The sequence below is a fragment of the Perognathus longimembris genome, chromosome 1, assembly GCF_023159225.1.
Source record: "Perognathus longimembris pacificus isolate PPM17 chromosome 1, ASM2315922v1, whole genome shotgun sequence".
Classification (NCBI taxonomy): domain Eukaryota; kingdom Metazoa; phylum Chordata; class Mammalia; order Rodentia; family Heteromyidae; genus Perognathus; species Perognathus longimembris.
This window is the reverse complement of record NC_063161.1, coordinates 116532225-116551836: the sequence shown is the minus strand read 5'-3', so window position 1 is coordinate 116551836 and position 19612 is coordinate 116532225. Positions and strand designations below refer to the sequence as shown.

The following is a 19612-nucleotide window of genomic DNA, read 5'->3' as shown; positions in this document are numbered from 1 at the left end:
CAAAATGCCAAAAACTTTCAAAGCTTGAATGCAAAAGAATCAAGTATTTGCATATAATGCTAAACATTAAGGTACTTTACTTATTTTCTAAATATAATGTTTTTCTAAATAATGATAAAAAATCTGCTTTGTGTGGGCTGGGGATATAGCCTAGTGGCAAGAGTGCCTGCCTCGGATACACGAGGCCCTAGGTTCGATTCCCCAGCACCACATATACAGAAAACGGCCAGAAGCGGCGCTGTGGCTCAAGTGGCAGAGTGCTAGCCTTGAGCGGGAAGAAGACAGTGCTCAGGCCCTGAGTCCAAGGCCCAGGACTGGCCAAAAAAAAAAATAAAAAAATCTGCTTTGCTCAAAATTGTATATAAAGTGTTCCACAAAAGCTCACTAACGGAAGTTTACCTTTCAATTCATTATAAAACCATAACTTGGTATTAAAAACTTTTATTTACATTTTTAAAGTCAATCTCTTTACATTTAATATAAGAACACTTAGGCTGGGAATATGGCCTAGTGGCAAGAGTGCTTGCCTCGTGTACATGAAGCCCTAGGTTCAATTCCCAAGCACCACATATATAGAAAACGGCCAGAAGTGGCGCTGTGGCTTGAGTGGCAGAGTACTAGCCTTGAGCAAAAAGAGGCTAGGGGCAGCGCTCAGGCCCTGAGTACAAGGCCCAGAACTGGCAAAAAAAAAAACAAATATATAAGAACACTTACCTTCTGATGGTACTTCAAATACTAACAGAAATCTCAAATATGTGGCATTAAATTCTGCTGAACAATTTGTTCCTTAACCTTAACAAATTCTATTCAAGAGTACTTATGAAAAACTCAATATGAGCCAATAAAATGAAATCATAACAACAATGAACAATAAAAATTTTGCAAAGATGTAATACATAAAATCATACAGAAATATTTTTCCTGAACCTTGGCCAGGTGTGGTCTCAACCCATTAGCAGGCATAATGTACTAAAAACAATGACGCTTCTCTAAACTAATAAAAACTAACTCCACATACAGATGCTTTCATGTAAAATATGTTTACTATATATCTAAAGGACATCATTAGATCTCAAAGCACTTTTGAGCCTGTGACATCGTAATTTTGTTAGAGAATAAATTTTTCCTGTAACCAAAAGAGTCTTCAAACTTCATTTTTAAACTGTGTTTTTTGTTTGTCTTTTCTTTGTTGGTACTGGGGATCAAACCAAGGATGTTGCACTTGCTAGGCAAGCACTTCTGCCACTGAGCTACATCCCAGCCCAAAACTTTATTTTTTAATGAAAATAAAATTGTTACTTTAATTAGCAACACAAAATTAAAAGTGTATACAAATATACTTTTATTAAAAAATCTATTAAGATATATCTTCAAGTATCTCTAAACTAATTCCTCAATAATTATATTTATTTCTTAATACAGAAAAGTTACTTTAAATTGGAATACCTTTATATTTTTAGTATGAGCCTCTATCTTCTTTTTGGTAGAATCAAGTTCATTAGATATCTTTTCCTTAGCAGCATTTATATGGTTAATCTACACAAAGAAAAGTAAGTATCTAATTTATGTTTTTCAAGAATAGGCAACTCAACAACTAATCGCATAATACTTTTTACCACATATATACAAATATTTCAGTAGCCGTTAAAAATACTAGCAACAATGCTTCTTTTGGTTAAATCTATGTAGAATCTGTCACAAGCTCACATGGCTAAAAAGAAAAGAAAGCATTCAACCTTAAAATGTCAGCGATGTTATTATGGTATTTTTACTAGATGTCTAGATAAAGGATTTCATTCTTAACTATAAACAAATATAACTTTATTCTTAAAATCCTACTGGACCAAAATGCCAAAAGCAGTGGCATCTAAAGGAAAGAAAAAAGAACAGAGCAGAAGACTGTTTTTCTATACATCAGGAGGGTATTCACTGGTCTCTCACTCCATATGACAACTTTGGGGTCAGTCACATGCAGTCCTGCTGGGAAAGCTTGTGGCAGGTCATCAGTTGGTCTTGCACCGCTTGTGATTTATTTTCTTTGACAGTTCATTCTTCTTTCTGTCAGACTGCTCTTTTTGCTTTCTTTGCAGCCACCCCCTTGGTCTCCCCACTGCTGTCTCTGGCACTAGTTCACAACAAAGCACATTACTAAGCCAAAGCCTGCTGAGTCGACTTTTCAACTGTGCTGAAGATCATGTGACATTCATACTCCCAAATAACAATTCGCTGTGGGTAATATGTTCCTAGTTACCCTGCAGCTTTGAGGTCTAGGCCTCAGAAAAGTTCCATAGCTACTAACAATACTGGTTATCTTGTCTCACTGGGAAAGACTTAGCAATATTTGTCTTCATAGAAATTTAATTATTTCAATGGTCACTTTCATTTTTGCTTTTTAAACACTATTCCTTCATTGTTCAGCTTAGCTAACTAAAATAAAGTAAGCTTCAACCAATATAATGATGTTATGGCCTCAACTTACATAAAAGAAAGAGATAAACACTAAACATTTTGCTGTGGCTAAACACTGTTGTTTTGCCTACTAATTGTATTTAATGTAATTACTTCATATGCAAATTTGACAAGATTTAACTAGACAAACTCTTTAATTTTTAAAGCATGAATTATAAAACATTTTAATACCCAAGAAAATTATCAACTCAAAGATTAAACAATACAAATAAGATGGTAAATAGAAGCATGAGCTTTCTCAATCATCAAACTAAAAGCTTCTGGACTACATCAAACAGATATTTGTTTTTTAAAAGTTCTTTACTCCCCTTAGAGAATGAAAACTAATTTATCTTTTTTTTTATTAAGACTTCAGTTTGTAAAATTCTTAAACTAAAATACTGACTAAATTTCCACTAGCTATCGCACATGTCATAAAGTATATTAACATTTAAATACAGCTTGTTTTAAGTGACTTACACAGCCTTTTATTAAAATAAAACATAAAATATGAAGATCAAGAGGGAGGGGGCAACAAGTTTGACAAGAAATGTACTCACTACCTTACATATGTAACTGTAACACTCTGTACTTCACCTTGAAAATTAAATTAAATATAAAAAAAGAAGTAGCAGAGTCACTTTAACTTTAAAAATAATAGTGTGCCTAAAGAATTACAAAAACATAAGTGATACCCTACTTTAGGCCATACTTAAAGAAAGAACAGTGACAGACAATTTACTATTTTTTGTATCTGTGAAGCTGTCAGTTCAACATTCACAATCTTTTTGACCTTTGAAACAATCAAGGGATGCATACTGGTACCACCCGAAGGCTGAATGTGTGGAGCCAAACAGTGCAAGTGTTACCTCATTAGATGCATCTTCCAGCTTGTTCTGGTAATCTGTCAAGGTACGCCTCAAAGTCTCAAGGACAACTGAGAAGCTGGGAGGTTTATCTTTGTCCTTGTGAATGCCTAGAGAAAAAATATAGGATGAAAACACTTATCCTTATAGTCATACACACACAAAAACTCAGGAAACAGTAACAGAGATATTACAGTGAGAGAGGGAGACATTATAGAACATGGAACATAATTTTATTCTCAAAAGCATACCTTCTACTCAACGATTAATAGACTTTCCAAACAAGTAGCAAAATTAAAGTTCATGGTATATAAAGTTCAAGTGTATTGTTACTTACTACCTTATCAAGACCCATCCTTTTTTATTCCATACTCCTAAGTAACAGCAGCTTTTATACATACCTGTTATCCAGCACTTAAATGAATAGTCCATACTGATACTGTTTGTATAACATATACTTATTCTGGTCCTTGTGTTTCAGATCACTCGGCCTTTTATAATATAATTATATAATAATTTCTGAATCTTCAAGTATATAATTTTTCTACTTTCTTAAAAAATATTTTAATCTTTAAAGCTCTCAGGTTACATTTTAAAACAAGCAATAAATCTGCTATTCTGAACATAACTCAAGTCATGTTTCACTTAAAACCCTGAAGGCTGATATTCATTGTAAAAGTAAGGAGTATTTGCATATTATGCCCTCAAACTAGTTTAGTATTTTAATTTAGTTTAACTTAGTTGGGCTGTAAATTTGATTTGTGCAGCTAGTCAAGGTTATAGGGTCAAACAAAACTTCCAAATATTATTCAAAAATAATCAAAAACTGAGCTTTTATACAAAATGAAAAATAGCTATTTTAATTTACTGTTCATCAAGTGTTAAAAAGTATCAAATTTAGTTTTAAGATATATTAAAATATTTTGTTTCTTTCTATTGATTCTCCTAAACATTTTAATATACCATAAACATTTTAACAAAGATAATTTTTAAAGAAGCATTCGTTTATTTTATTATTTGTTCATTCAACTAATTACTGAATTCCTATTTACTAATCTTAAGACATTAAACATGCAGATGAACAACATCGGTATACTCTATCCACATACAGTTTACAATCTGATTTTTTTTTAATGCCTGTTGCCAGCAGCTCATACCTATAATCCTAGCTATTCAGGAGGCTGGGATCTGATTATGGCAGTTCAAAGTTAGTTTGGGCAGAAAAGTCAATGAATGCAACTCTTACCTCCACTGAACTACTAAAAAAGCCAGAAGTAGATCTGTGGCTCAAGTGTGCTCAAGCACTAGCCTTGAGCAACGAAGCTCAGAGATAGTCCCTAAAATTCAAGCCCCAGGACCAGCCTTTCCCTGCCCACGATGGAAAAAAAATGAAAAAGATAATTGTAAATAATTACATGACATAATTTATCTATGATTCAAACATGGAACCTGTAGGAAATGTAAGAAGGCAGAAAAAAAAGGAAAGATTGAAAAATGGGAGAAAGTTCTCAGTGATACATGAAACTTATTTCAGAATACTGGTAATATTTAATATTGTAATCAGGTGAGTCATGTTAGTAAATTTATGACATTTATAAAGGTAAATTTAAACAGTATCTTAAGTAAAGATACAGGTTAAGACTTTAATAAACAGACTAAAGTGTTTAAGTTAAAAACCAAAAGTAATTTGGAAACAATTCTTATTCTAGCTAGGAACAAAACAGCTCTGAGTTATAATAATGAAGACAATGCTCTTTGTAATGACTATGAATTGAGAAGACAGCTCATTAAAAATTTTATTAAAGGTCTTACCCAAATATATTTTTAAACTGTTCTGTTACACAAGATAAAATGCAAATGTATAATTCTCTTCTTTTGCCACTACACAAAGCCAGCTATGAATAAATCATATGAAGACATTCAGAAAATCTGCTAGTTTTTTAAATGAGACAACTCAGAAATTCAGAAGAATAAAACTGTCTTAATGGGAGTATTGACAAAGAAGTATTGACTTCTGTGTATTTTCATAATTTACATTAAAGTTTTCTCATCCAAAAATATTTACATGGGCTGGGGCTATGGCCTAGTGGCAAGAGTGCCTGCCTCATATACATGAGGCCCTGGGTTCGATTCCCCAGCACCACATATACAGAAAATGGCCAGAAGTGGCGCTGTGGCTCAAGTGGCAGAGTGCTAGCCTTGAGCAAAAAGAAGCCAGGGACAGTGGTCAGACCCTGAGTCCAAGCCCAGGACTGGCCAAAAAAAAAAAACAACAACAAAAATATTTACATGATATTTAGTTGAAGCATAAATTATGCTTTATTTTTCCTCTAATAGCCATTATATAAAGAAATGCATGTGTGAGATACAATGGTGAAACGTCTTTGAACAATTAACACAATTAATAAAAATGGAATGAGACATCTTATACGGAGTGTAGGTACTAGTGGGAGAGGGCAAATAAATGAGAGGAGCAAGGACAGTGAATAAAGTGAAAATACTTTATGTACATGCATGAAAATAAACAGGAAACTTAGGTGACTGATCAAGATGCAAGACAGACATAAATGGACATACTAAAATGAAACCCTCTTGTACAACTAATTGATGCTAATAGAAAAAAGAAATACTTATTCCTTAACATGACAAAATGACTTCAAATAAAAAGCAATGTGTCAGTCTGTACCAAGGACCTTGTTGACTTGTTTGAGATCTCCTGGATCTCCAGCTTGCCAAAATGTAGCCCTTGAATTTTTATCATATGAGCCAATGGAAGACATAATTTCCTGTTGATTCTGTGTGTCTGAAAAACCCAATGTAGTTACTGGGTGAATATAGAATTTCATATATACAAGATGAAAGAGCTCTGAACCTATGTTTCACAATAATGTGAATATACAATATTACTGAATTGTAGATTTTAAATGGTTAAGATGATTAATGTTATAGTCTACATTTTGCATCATAATAAAAAAATCATTAATAAGTAGCTTCACCTCTACATTAGAGGAATATATAATGGTAAAGATTCTTTGGGAATAAAAAGTTAAAGTACCTCATCAGGGATGGACTCATATCCAGCTGAAATCTTTGCTCAGAGTAAATAAATATAGTATTTATTTATAAAGGAATTTATAAATATAATATATGACCATGTAGTCAAGAGGAAAAGGACAGGCTGGGAATATGGCCTAGTGGTAGAGTGCTTGCCTCGTATATATGAAACCCTGGGTTCGATTCCTGAGCACCACATATATAGAAAAAAAGGCCAGAGGGGCTGGGGATATGGCCTAGTGGCAAAGAGTGTTTGCCTCGTAAAAAGGCCAGAAATAGCACTGTCACTCAAGTGGTAGAGTGCTACCTGTGAGCAAAAAGAAGCCAGGGATAGTGCTCAGGCCCTGAGTTCAAACCCCAGGACTGGTCAAAAAAAAAAAAAAAGAGGAAAGGACAAAATAGACATAACATTTTCTCCTGTTTATATATGTGTGTATAAACATTTTTAATTTTGTCTTAGTTCTTATTAAATATTAAGATTTCTCAATTATAATTAACAGTTGGGCTGGGCGCTGGTGGCTCATGCCTATAATCCTAGCCACTCAGGAGACTGAGATCTGGGGATAGTGGTTCAAAGCCAGTGGGATAGGAAAGTCCATAAGACTCTTCTCTCCATTTAACCACCAGAAAATGAGAAGCGGTGCTGTGGCTCAAGTGGTAGAGCACTAGTCTTGAGCTGAAGAGCTCAGGGACAGCACCAGGCCCAGAGTTCAAGCCCCATGACTGACAAAGAAAAATTAACAGCTGGATATGATGGCACACCTATAATCCTACCACTGAGAAGTCCCAGGCAGGAGCATCATAAATTCACGGTCCCTAACTCAAGACTTTTGTTCTTCTTTTTAGGTAACATTTTGGTTTTTTTGGTTTTGTTGTTTTGGTTTTGTTGTTGTTGATGTTGTCTGGCTGGTCCCAGGGCTTGAACTCAGGGTTTGGGAATCATCTCTGAGCCCTCTTTGTGCTCAAGCTAGTGTTCTGCCACTTAAGCCACAGTACCACTTCTGGCTTTTTCTGAGTAGTTTATTAGAGATAAAAAGTTTTAGGGATGCCTAACGTATGAAACTGTAACCTCTCTGTACATCAGTTTGATAATAAAAATTTGAGAAAAAAAAAGAATGAGGGCTTATACTTCATTGTCAATAGAGCCACATGAATAAAAGAAGAATATGAAATGGAAAAAAAAAGTTTTAGGGTCTTTTCTGCCCCAGATGACTTCGAACCACAATCTTCAGATCAGGTGTAGCTAGGGTTACAGGCATGAGCCATTGGTGCCCGGCTAACTTTGTGGTTTTTTTTCTTCACATTTTTAATAATTTATTTTATTCTTTTCCTTTGCATATCTGTATTCTTTCCTTCTACAGTCTGCCATTCAAGTCACAAATCTGATTTCAGTGTCCTTACCATAGTCTCTCCTATTATCCTATTTTTAGTTTCCTTGTAATCATTCTTATATCATTTTAGTAAAATATGTATTTTCTTTTTTGCTATTATATTTAAGTGGTTGTACAAAGGAGTTGCCATTTAACAAAGCAGTTTATGAATGCAATGTTTCTTGATCAATGTCATCCCTTTCCACATATGTACCCATCCTTTCCAACCATCCCTTCCCTTACTTTTCTTAATTTTGTAGGAAATGCATTGAATTGTTGGCTACATTCTCCCTCCCCTTTCTCTTCTTCATTTGTCTACAGCTCTCCCATTGGCCCCACTCCACCCACATCCTGGGTATATCCAAAAGATCACAAACCAGAATACAGTAATGCCACCAGCACAACCATGTTCATTAGAGCACTATTCACCATAGTCAAGGTATGATATCAGCCCAGATGCCCTTCAATGAACAAATGGTCAAGAAAATGTGGTTTTATATACACAGTGGAAGTGGCACTGTGGCTCAAGTGGTAGAGTGCTGCCTTGAGCTCAGGGACAGCGCCCAGGTCCAGAGTTCAAGCCCTACAACTGACCAAAAAAAAAAAAAAAGAACTTGCTATATGCACAGTGGAATTTTACTCATCCATTAAAAACAATGATATTATAACATTTATAAAGAAACAGAAAGACCTGGAAACAATTGTGTTAAGTAAATCAGGCCCAGAGAGAGAGAAATTACATGTTTTCTTTCATATGTGAAAATTAAAGTTACTCTATAAACCTAAAAGTAAACAATGTTGGGTTGTATGAAAGTGTTTACAAATGTATTAACTGAAATATGGTAGATTCAAGGAGAACTCAAATAATGTAATTCCTTAGAAAGGCAATGTCAAAGTACAAAAGCTGTATTTTAATTAAGAAAAGTTAGTAAATAGTATGTGTTAACATATATTTTTGAACTTATTACAGAATGCTAAGCATTCTGAAAATAAAACCACTCTCTAAGATTTCAAAGTTTAATTAATGACCAGGATGATATAGAGTGATTTGGCTCATAAGACAGGAAAAGAGGAAGAGAATCAAATTATGAAAGAAGTTATAAAACAAGTGAAAAAAAAAACTTTTTAATGGGGAAACACACAAACCACCAGTGGATTTAAAGCCAAAGCCATAATCATAAGGTAAGAAAGGTAGCCATATCAACAATTTGGCTCTCTTAGCTCAGTTTTCAAAAGTTTTAAACATACTGCAAAGATTTAGTGCAACAGTAACTCTTCCTGAATAATGGACTACCATTACGGAAGAAATCCATTTTCTCACTCAACATATATCAGATAACTATAGCTGGGCACTATCTTGAGAAGAAACCTATTATCTGAGACAATCATTCTGGGGACCTAAAAATAAGAAACAATAGCAAATAGAAGTCACAGAAAAAGAATTAAACTAAATGATTATTAGAGAGATTGAAAAAATTAAAGAGCTCATGAATAAACATCTGAGTGAATTCCAACAGACGAGAAATAAGCACCTAAACAAAATGAGGAAGAAAATTCAGGACATGATATAAATATGAAGAACTCAATTTAAAAAATAGAAATCCTGAAAAAATTAAACCGTAATTCAGTAAATAAAATACTCAATGAATAAAATTTTTAAAGTCAGAAGAAAGCTTCATTAATAGACTGGATCAAGTTTAAAACACAGTATCAGAGTTTGAAGACAAGGTTGATAAACTAGAATATGAAGATGATGAGAAAAAAAATTAAGTACAAAAATAGTAAGACCACAAAGACACCATTAAAAGACCAAACTTACAAAAATAGTCATAGAGTAAGGAAAAACAATTCAAGCTAAGAGCACAGGAAATACATGCAATAAAATAATAGCAAAAAAGAAATCTTAAGAAAGAGATACTCATGAAGGTACATGAGCTTTTAAGGGCACCAAAAACATAGGATCCAAAAAATACTCCCCAAGGTATATTAGAGTTTAAACATTGCAATAAAGAAATAATATTAAAAGCTACAAGAGAGAAATACCAAGTCACATACAAAGGCAAACCCATCAGAAAAAGAGATTTCTCAGCAGAAACTAGAAGCAAGAAGAAAGAGTATAGAATGATATATTTCAAGCCTTGAAAGAAAATAACTGTGATTCTATAGAACTGTATCCAACAAAACTTTCCTTTTTAATCAAAGATGAAATAAAAATATTCAGTGATACAGAAAAACTAAAGAAGTGATTACCAGTAAGCCAGCAGAAGAAAATTAAAGGAACCACACACAAAAAAAAGTAGAAAAACACAGTTATATAAAAAAAAAAAAGGGAAAAAGTCTCACTAGACAAGTAATGAACAAATAGGATGGAGAAGGAATGGAAAGTACATCAAAAATAGTCACAGGAATTATTAAGTGCACTTCAGTAATAACTCTTAATATCAATGGTCTCAACTCTCCAAAGACACATGGAAAAATCAGTTGGTTTACAAGAAAAATCAAGATGCAGCCAGGCACACCAGTGTCTAATACTTGTAAATCCTAGCTATCCGAGAGGATAAGATCCAGAGGATCATAGTTTGAACCCTGCAACATACACAAAGAACTTCTCACTTGCAACTGGACACAGTACTGCCGATCTGTCATACCAGCTGCAAGGCAAGCTGGGATTAGGAGGATAATTATTCATTCAAAGGACAGCACAAGCAGAAGAGTTCAAAAGATTCCACCTCAATGGAGAGAAGCTGGGTGTTGTGGCACATACCAGTCATCCCAATTCTAAAAGGAAGCCTACAGGAGGAAGATCACAATCCAGACATGTGCCTAGAAAGGAAGTAAGACTCCATCTCAAAACCAGTCCGTGGGCTGAGAATATGGCCTATTGGCAAGAGTGCTTGCTTCGTATACATGAAGCCCTGGGTTTGATTCCCCAGCACCACATATATAGAAAACAGCCAAAAGTGGTGCTGTGGCTCAAATGGCAGAGTGCTGCTAGCCTTGAGCAAAAAGAAGCCAGGGACAGTGCTCAGGCCCTGAGTCCAAGGCCCAAGACTGGCAAAAAAGAAAAAAAGAAAAAACCAAAAACCAATCCATGCAAAAAAGTCCTGGAGGTATGGTTTAGCAGTAGAATGCCTGAATAGCAAGTTCAATCCCACCCACCCCTGAAAAAAAAGACTCACATTTGTTACCTACAATAAATGTATTTCACTAGCAAAGAAAAACACAGGTTTAACATGAAAAGATGGAGAAAGATGAGATGTTTCCATCAAAGAAAGCCTGAAGGCAAGCAGAAGTAAGGTAGGCATATTTATATATAATAAAATAAACTTCAAACCAAAATCAGAAGGGACAAAGAAAGTTACTTCATATTGATAAACAGAAAAAATCATCAGGAAGTTATAACAATTGTAAATATACACAATGAATGTTGTGTGTTTCATGAAAATTTTCACGAAAAATTTCATGAAAAGTAACACTATTGGACAATCACAATAGCTCAATGGCTATATACATATGAACACAGAAGATGATGCTAAGCGAAATGAACTCCAAGTTATGGAAATAAGTGATTTATTATTCTTGTTATGTTCAATGTACCATGTGAAATTATGCCATTTTCTTTAGTCTTTCTTCCCTATGATTTTACCCGTGATGTCACTGTAACTGATTTTGATACCCTGGGTATTGTATGTACCTTTATCGGAAGTAGGGAAGAGAAGGAGATCATCAATATGGAGAGACAAAGGGTAAAAGGTGAACCAATGCAACAGCAGTACTTACAAAACTATATGCTTTAACCAAGTGTACAACTCTGGGGACGGGGGAGAACTGGTGAAGAGGGAAGGTGGGAAAAAATGAGGGAGGAGGCAACAAGTTTCGACAAGATATGTACTCACAGCCTTACGTATGAAACTGTAACCCCTTTGTATATCACTTTGACAATAAATAAATCAACTTTTAAAAAGCTTGTCAAGATCTCACAAGAATATAACAAAAATATCTCCTTTCACATAAAAAACTACACAAAGACTCCAACACAATAATAGTGTGTAACTGCAATACCACATTATTGTCAACATATAGACTATCTATGTGAAAATTTAACAAGAAACTTCACATTTAGAAATCAAATGGACTTAAAATCTACAGAATATTCCACACAACTTGAGAGTACATTTTTCTCAGAAGCTCATAAATCTTTCTCCAAAATATATTATATCTTAGGACATAATAAAGGTGCCAGTTGCTTACAGCTGTAATCCTAGCTCTTCGGGAGGCTGAAATATGAGGATCATGGTTCAAAACCAGCCTCATCAGGAAAGTCTGTGAGACTATGATCTCCAATTAACCACAAAAAAAAAATTTAAAAAGCCACAAGTGGAGCTGTGTCTCAAGTGGTAGAGCACTAGCCTTGAGCTAAAAAGTTCAGGGACAGTACCTAGGTCCTAAGTTCAAGCTTGAGGACAAAAAAATTATGTATATATATTTTTTATTTATATTTATATCTTAAAGTATATATCTTAAATAACTTCTTCAATTTTAATAGGCTATAAAAGAATAATACTAGAAATCAAGAAGAGAAATTACAGAAAATATTCAAACACATTGACACATTGAGAATGAACTATCAGTTGAATGACTAGTAAGTCAATGAAGAAATAAGTGGGAAAATAGATCAAATAAAAATGAAAACTAAAACTTATAGGAACTTTTGGAACAAAGAAAAGCTGGAAGCGACACTGTGGCTCAAGTAGCAGAGTGCTAGCCTTGAGCAAAAAGAAGCCAGGAACAGTGCTCAGGCCCTGAGTCTAAGGCCCAGGACTGGCAAAAAAAAAAAAAAAAAAAAGTTACTCATTAATTTACTAGAATTACTGCTAAAAACATTTGAAGGATAAAGTGCAGACTAAAAAAAAATATATATAGCAGCAAAGCAAACTAGATTTCCAGCTGTTCACCAACAGAAATCTGTAGATGCATCTGTCCAACAACAGAAACCTACAGATGTATAAGGTAAAATATAATCCTTGACCAGATCTTTTCTAAAGAACTCATTTGCCAAATTACCATTTGGCTCAATTTTAAAATGTAAACAATTTCATTGTATATGTCTTTTGAAGAAAATAATTGCATCATGAAACAACTAAGTAATTTAACACAAAGTTAAAGTAGAAATTGTGAACAGAATTCATTCAACAACTAATGTTTGAGGTTCCCAAAATATTTCTACCTAATAGAAGACTGTTATAGTTTTTTATTATACTAAGTAGACTAAAATTCAAACCAAACCAAAACATTTTGTCTAAGCACTCTTATCTGGCAAGTATGTATGTGTGTATATAGGTATATATAGCTAGATATACATACATATAGTTATATAATCATATATATATGACAGTAGAAAATGAAGGCAATGAGACTCAGTTTAGAAAGCAATATTAGAGAATATGCAGTTACAGTCTATGTCCTACATAACCTTTTAAATGTATGACCTTTAAGTTGCTGAAGGTTGGCTCCAAATTTGGCTCAGTTTGATCGAAACATCTGTTCCCCTTGCAGGTATACTGTAAGGACTTTTTTCTCAGTTGGATTCAGAACACAGCAAGTGAGCCCTTATCTGTCCAATCATATAGACCCCAACACTTGTAAATCAAGTTCTGGGAGGACAACAGCAGGTCCACACTCCGTCACCCTTTCCCAGCCAGCTAGGCCAAATTACTGCTGTGAGAACTGCTCTTATCATGTCATCAAATCAAAACATGTTGAGATGAGGGACTATAAGAAGCATCTGCAGAATTCCCAAAATGTAGTGACTTTGGAACATTGACAGATGCATCTGTCATTTTATAACTTCAACTAACCTGATGTCCACTGGCCCGAAGCAGTAAAACTGTCCAAGATCGATTCCAGTTCTTTCACATTATTTTCACATGTCTCTACTAGGAAGGCTTGGTGCTTCTTGGCCTTTTAATTTAAAAAAAAATCACACATAATAAGATCACATACTGAAAGCACTACGTATCTTAGTGTGAACATAGATAATACAAGTAAGTATCACTAAGATATTTCTCTATTCAAATCTAATAAAATCTTTTTGTCTTAATCATACCTTATTTGGCTTAATGTACAACTGGAAAAAGTCTCATTAATAATTTACTAAGAATTTAGCACTTCACATTATTGTATACACAGCAAGTCTTATCTTCACAGTAAGAAATTTTACAGATAGGAAAATTGACACAGATGAACTAAAGGAATACTTTAAAAATTCATGCTTGCACCCATATGGCAAATTGCCAGATGGCAGCAGAAAGTGAATGCAGTTAGGACCAATTAGAAGCTAATTCACAAGTCAAGTGATGGTAGTTTGGTCTATCATACTAGTAGTAAAATGGGAATAGTTAGGTGTACTGGGAAGATACTTAGAAAATATCAGACCTTAGTGACATCTCATATTGACTATATTAATTTGATTCTACTGGATTGGAATGATACCTGACGTGCTGAGATAAAAGGAGAGAGAAGGGCTGGGAATATGGCTTAGTGGTAGAGTGTTTGCTTTGCATGCATGAAGCCCTGGGTTCGATTACTCAGCACCACATAAACAGAAAAAGCTGAAAGTGGTGCTGTGGCTCAAGTGGCAGGGTGTTAGTCTTGAGCAGAAAGAAGCCAGGGACAGTGCTCAGGCCCTGAGTTCAAGCCCCAGGACTGGCAAAAAAAAAAAAAAGAGAGAAAGAGAGAAAGAGGAGTCAAGACTAATCCAGGGTTGCAAACTAAAAGAACTGGGTGGATTTCAGCAGTTGAACAAAAATAAGAGTTATAGAAAATTTCTTAGTTGGTCCTGTTTGCTTAGTTTCATAAGCAGAGGATGTGAATCATGAGTTGTTTTGGTCTGATACATAAGATACTTCTAGCTCTAGTACAATCCCTACAAATATCAGGTTTTCAATTACTATATGTGAGTGGGCAAAGAACAAAAAAGTAGAAAAAATAGCAAAGGTAGCTACACATCCTGATGCAAAGCCCAGAAGGTAGGTCTGATATAAATTTAGGAATCATCTACAGATATTGTCTGAAACTTGCCATTAGAGTGTGAGGGAAACTAAAAGAGTGTAGGACAAATTGTTAAGAAATCCAGCATTTCTTAGCAGACTGTGAAGATCAAAAGAGGAGGAGGAAAGCAGAGGTACAATGTCATTTCAAGGAAAGAGTTGTCAATTATGTCCAATGTCCCAGAAAGGTCAGGCAAAATGATGTTAACTGGGCATGGAAGTCATTAGTAACTTTGATAAAATTTCTTTCACATTAATATGGTCAACACAGACTGGAATAAATAGGAAGAAAGGGTAAGCCTCTTTTTTATAATATGTTAACCTTTATGACATTGTACAAAGAGTATCAATTGAACATGTCTCTTTTTTTCTAATGAAGTGGAACTTAAATAAGAAATAAAACTTCAGACAACCTTCCTTGGTAAGTGAAGTCAAAGAAGAGTTCTGTTGTTTTAATGAGAGAAACTAATGCTGTTTAAAAGCTAATTAGATGAGGTATCCATGAATGTTTATAAGTACAGAAGAAATTGAATAGATATTGAAAAACAAAATTACATTATTAAAGTACAGCAGTCTTGCCAGGCACTGGTGGCTCATTGCTGTAATCCTAGATGTTCAAGAAGCTGAGATTTGAGGATCACAGTTGGAAGGCAGCCAGGGCAAGAAAGCCCATGAGAAAAAGCCAAAAGCAGTGCTGTAGCTCAAAGTGGTAGAGCCTTGAGCAAAAGGAGTGCAGGACTGTTCTCAGGACGAGTTCAAGCCCCAGGATCAGCAAAAAAAAAAAAAAAGGTAGATGTCTAAAAGCACAGATAGGGCTGAGAATGTGGCTTAGCGGTAGAGTGCTTACCTAGCATGCATGAAGCCCTGAGTTCGATTCCTCAGCACCACATATATAGAAAAGGCCAGAAGTGGCACTATGGCTCAAGTTGGCAGAGTGCTAGCCTTGAGCAAAAAGAAGCCAGGGACAGAGCCCAGATCTTGAGTCTCAAGGCCCCAGGACTGGCAAAATAAATAAATAAATATATAATAAAAGCACAGATAGCACTGAACCAAATATATATATATACTATGTGTGTTTTCTGAACACACATACCTATGAATAAAGTCTGACACATAAACAAGGCACAGCAAAAGATTAACAACAATAACATAAATAGAGCAATTATAACAATATTCTGTAACAATATAGATATAGATAAATACATAGATTGGGACATGACAAATTATGTAGATCTCTAAGCATCCACACATTGAAGTCAAAGGAGGATATGCATAGGAGCAGATCACAAAGGCTCAATAGCTATGTGCATATGATCACATAAAATAACATTTTAAAAATATAAATATAAAACATATAAAAATAACATTTTTGGCTGGGAACATGGCTTAGTGGTAGAGTGCTTGCCTCGTATACATGAAGCCCTGGGTTCGATTCCTCAACACCACATATATAGAAAAGGCCAAAAGTGATGCTGTGGCTCAAGTGGTAGAGTGCTAATCTTGAGCAAAAAGAAGCCAGGCACAGTGCTCAGGCCCTGAGTTCAAGCCCCAGGACTGGCCAAAAAATAAAATAAATAAATAATAACTTTTTATAAAATAAACTCCAAGAAAAGGAAACGAGACTTTTTTTTTCCATCGCTGTTGTTGCTATTTTGTTTTATTTTCCTTTTGTCTTATTTGTGAGTTTGTATTTGGGAGGGTAAGGTGGGCACAGAAAAGGTCCAACAAAGGGTAAACAAATACAACAGTGATACTCACTAAATACTATATAGAAAACGAGCTGTATATCTTGTGGGTGAGGTTAGGAGGGAAAACTGGAAAAGAGCAAGAGGAGGAGAGACATGATTCAAAAAATTTGTAAGCCAGGCACTCTGGTAGCTCAGTCATGTAATCCTAACTACTCAAGAGGCTGGATCTGAGGATCACAGTTCAAAGCCAGCCCAGGCAGGAAAGTCTGTGAGATTCTTATCCCCAATTAACAACCAGAAAACAAGAAGTGGCACTGTGGCTCAAGTGGTAGAGCGCTAGCCTTGATCTGAAATGCTCAGGGGCAACACCCAGACCCAGCCCCACAACCGACCAAAAAAACAAAAACAAAATAAAAAACAATTGTACTCATTTCCTGACTCATGTAACTGTAACCCCTCTGTATATCACCTCTACTATAACAATAAAATATTTTTTAATTCTATAACAAAAAATTATGTCAATGTGGTCCTCGCTATCTCCCAAAATATACTATGTTTTTGCTTTAAAATATATACTTTAAGGCTTCTCTTCAATATCAGAATTTCTAGCATCTCTAGTCTTGTTCTGTGGGAGAAATTCTTAAGTAAGGGTTGCCTGAAGGCAAATACTACAATACTGAGTCCAGTAACCAGGAATGCTACTAAGTGGTTAGTGGCCAGGTAATATATACAATAAGCACATTTCTTGCATGTGGCTTTGACCAAGTGTGGCCAAAAATAATAAATTTTAAAAATCAAAAAAAGTTTCAAAACTAAAATTTTTTAAATTCCCATTCATGCATTGCACAGCTCAGCTGATATGTGGAAGCTGTAAGTCCTAAATTAATCCTAGATGTTTTTAAATCACTGTGTAATCTCTTGGGTCTTAATTTTGTGAAAATATGTCTCCAAAATAGCAAATAGTACTCAAACATTAAGGTACAAGTCAATGTGCTTACTTTAAATGATAAAGTAAAATTTTTAGATCTTAACATTACAAATAGCTGGGACTATTGTTTTACTATCTTTTTAACTAGTTTTAGTACTTTGTCTTTCGACAAATTTGCCCATATCATCTAAATTGTCTAAAATTGTTGACATATGATAGTTCACACAGTATCATAATTATTTTTATTTTTCATCTTTGGTTCTGTCAGATCAAAGTACCCCTGTCTAGCTACTGGGTATATCAAGATATACCTCATCCCAAATTTTTTTTTTAATGTTTTGAATCTATTAACCAGAAAAACAGTGCTTGGCTTACACTTGACAACTTTTCTAACTAATTGTTAATGGATTTATAAATGACACATCCATTTGTCATTCATATAATAAATGTGAGGTTTTATTAATACTAGATTTTATTTAGATATAAATTCTGTTCCCAAAAATGTTTGTTCTCAATAACTTTTTAGTGTAATTGTTAAAACACATCTATCTAGAATGAAAATAAAATCTACCAATTAAACAGACTAAACTATTGGAATTAAAAACAAAGTACCAAACAAAAGCAAGTCTTGTTTCTATTGCTTCACTGGGTTAACTAAAGAATAAGTTTATTCTTTATTATTATTTATTATTTATTTATTATTATTTATTATTATTATTAGTTATTATTATTAGTTATTATTTATAAGTTAAATATTAAGTCACTGACTTAACAAATTCCATAATTCTAATTGACTAGAAATTTAAATCACAGAAATGTAAGATAAAAGGGATCATTTCTGACTTAAACTTTATTCATATAGTTTATAACCTTATAAATAAAAGTTCCTTAATGCTATATTAGCTAATCAGATGACATGCATATGACTTATTAATCACCCAGCCCTGAGGCAAGGACTACTTGGTGAATCAAAAGGCAGTGTAGACAGAGAACCAAAAACATCAAAATAGTTAAAGATCAGAAAACTTTGTGGCACAGTAACTGTCACAGCAAATACCCAACAGAAACACTTCATAGGGGGAAAGATTTTGACTCATGATTTCAGAGGTTTCAGACAATGGTTGACTGGCACTATTGCAATAGGTTTAGAGTGAGACAGAATATCATGATAGTAGGTGCTTATAATAGAGGAGACTGAAGCTAGGAATCAGAAAGAAATACAGAAGTGCCAGAGACAAAACAGTCCTCAAGGATGTGTCCTTATTGATCTATTTGAATACAGAAGGACCAGAGACAAGCTGAGTCCCCAAGGTTATATCTTTATTTATCTATTTCCCTCCATCTAAGGCTATAACTCTGAAAGTTTCCATTATCTTCCTATAATGCCACTAAATTATGAATATATTACCATATTAATCTATTGATTAGGTCAGAACCTTAATGCTTCAATCACCTCTCAATGACTAGAGACCAAACATTCAACACTTGAGTCTTTTAATGGACACTACATATCCCAATAATAACAAGGCCTAAAATAACCATTTTTCCCTCTCTCCTCTTCCCTCCTTCCTTCTCTCCCTTCTTCTCCTTCACCTCATCTTCCTCCTCCTCCTTTTCTTCTTCCTTTCATCTCTCTGTCTGTCTCTGTCTGTCTGTCTCTCTCTCTCTCTCACACACACACACACACATGCATGAACACACATACACATTACCACTTTATTTTTCCCCTCAGATAAAAATAAAGTTTGACTTTCAAAACTTTATAAATTTATGTAAAAATTAATTTTAAAAGCTTAATGAAAAAGCTTTAAATCTGTTCCACAAATTTATATATATATATATATATATATATATATATATTTTTTTTTTTTTTGCCAGTCCTGGGCCTTGGACTCAAGGCCTGAGCACTGTCCCTGGCTTCTTTTTGCTCAAGGCTAGCACTCTGCCACTTGAGCCACACAATGCCACTTCTGGCCATTTTCTATATATGTGGTACTTGGGAATCGAACCCAGGGCTTTATGTATACGAGGCAAGCATTCTTGTCACTAGGCCATATTCCCAGCCCTGTTCCACAAATTTAGTAAGCCAGTCCCAGGCAGCAATCACTTAAATGCACAGACATATAGCTGAAGAATATTATTAAATAATATTAACTTTGAAGAGTCATTAAGATATATAGAAGACGGGAAGCATGGTTCATGGGCTCAC

The 19612-nt window shown here is 34.5% G+C and overlaps 1 protein-coding gene across 1 annotated transcript in view; it reads right to left on the bottom strand.

Annotated features, from left to right (window-relative positions):
- Ccdc171 (coiled-coil domain containing 171) overlaps nucleotides 1-19612 on the bottom strand; it is a 256019-nt gene that overhangs the window by 153999 nt on the left and 82408 nt on the right. Inside the window, exons 11-13 of the mRNA XM_048352641.1 lie at nucleotides 13597-13699; nucleotides 3318-3424; nucleotides 1447-1536 (exon numbers count right to left, since the gene is read on the bottom strand). Of these exons, the coding sequence (XP_048208598.1) occupies nucleotides 1447-1536; nucleotides 3318-3424; nucleotides 13597-13699 (300 nt within the window). The remainder of the gene's footprint in view (nucleotides 1-1446; nucleotides 1537-3317; nucleotides 3425-13596; nucleotides 13700-19612) is intronic.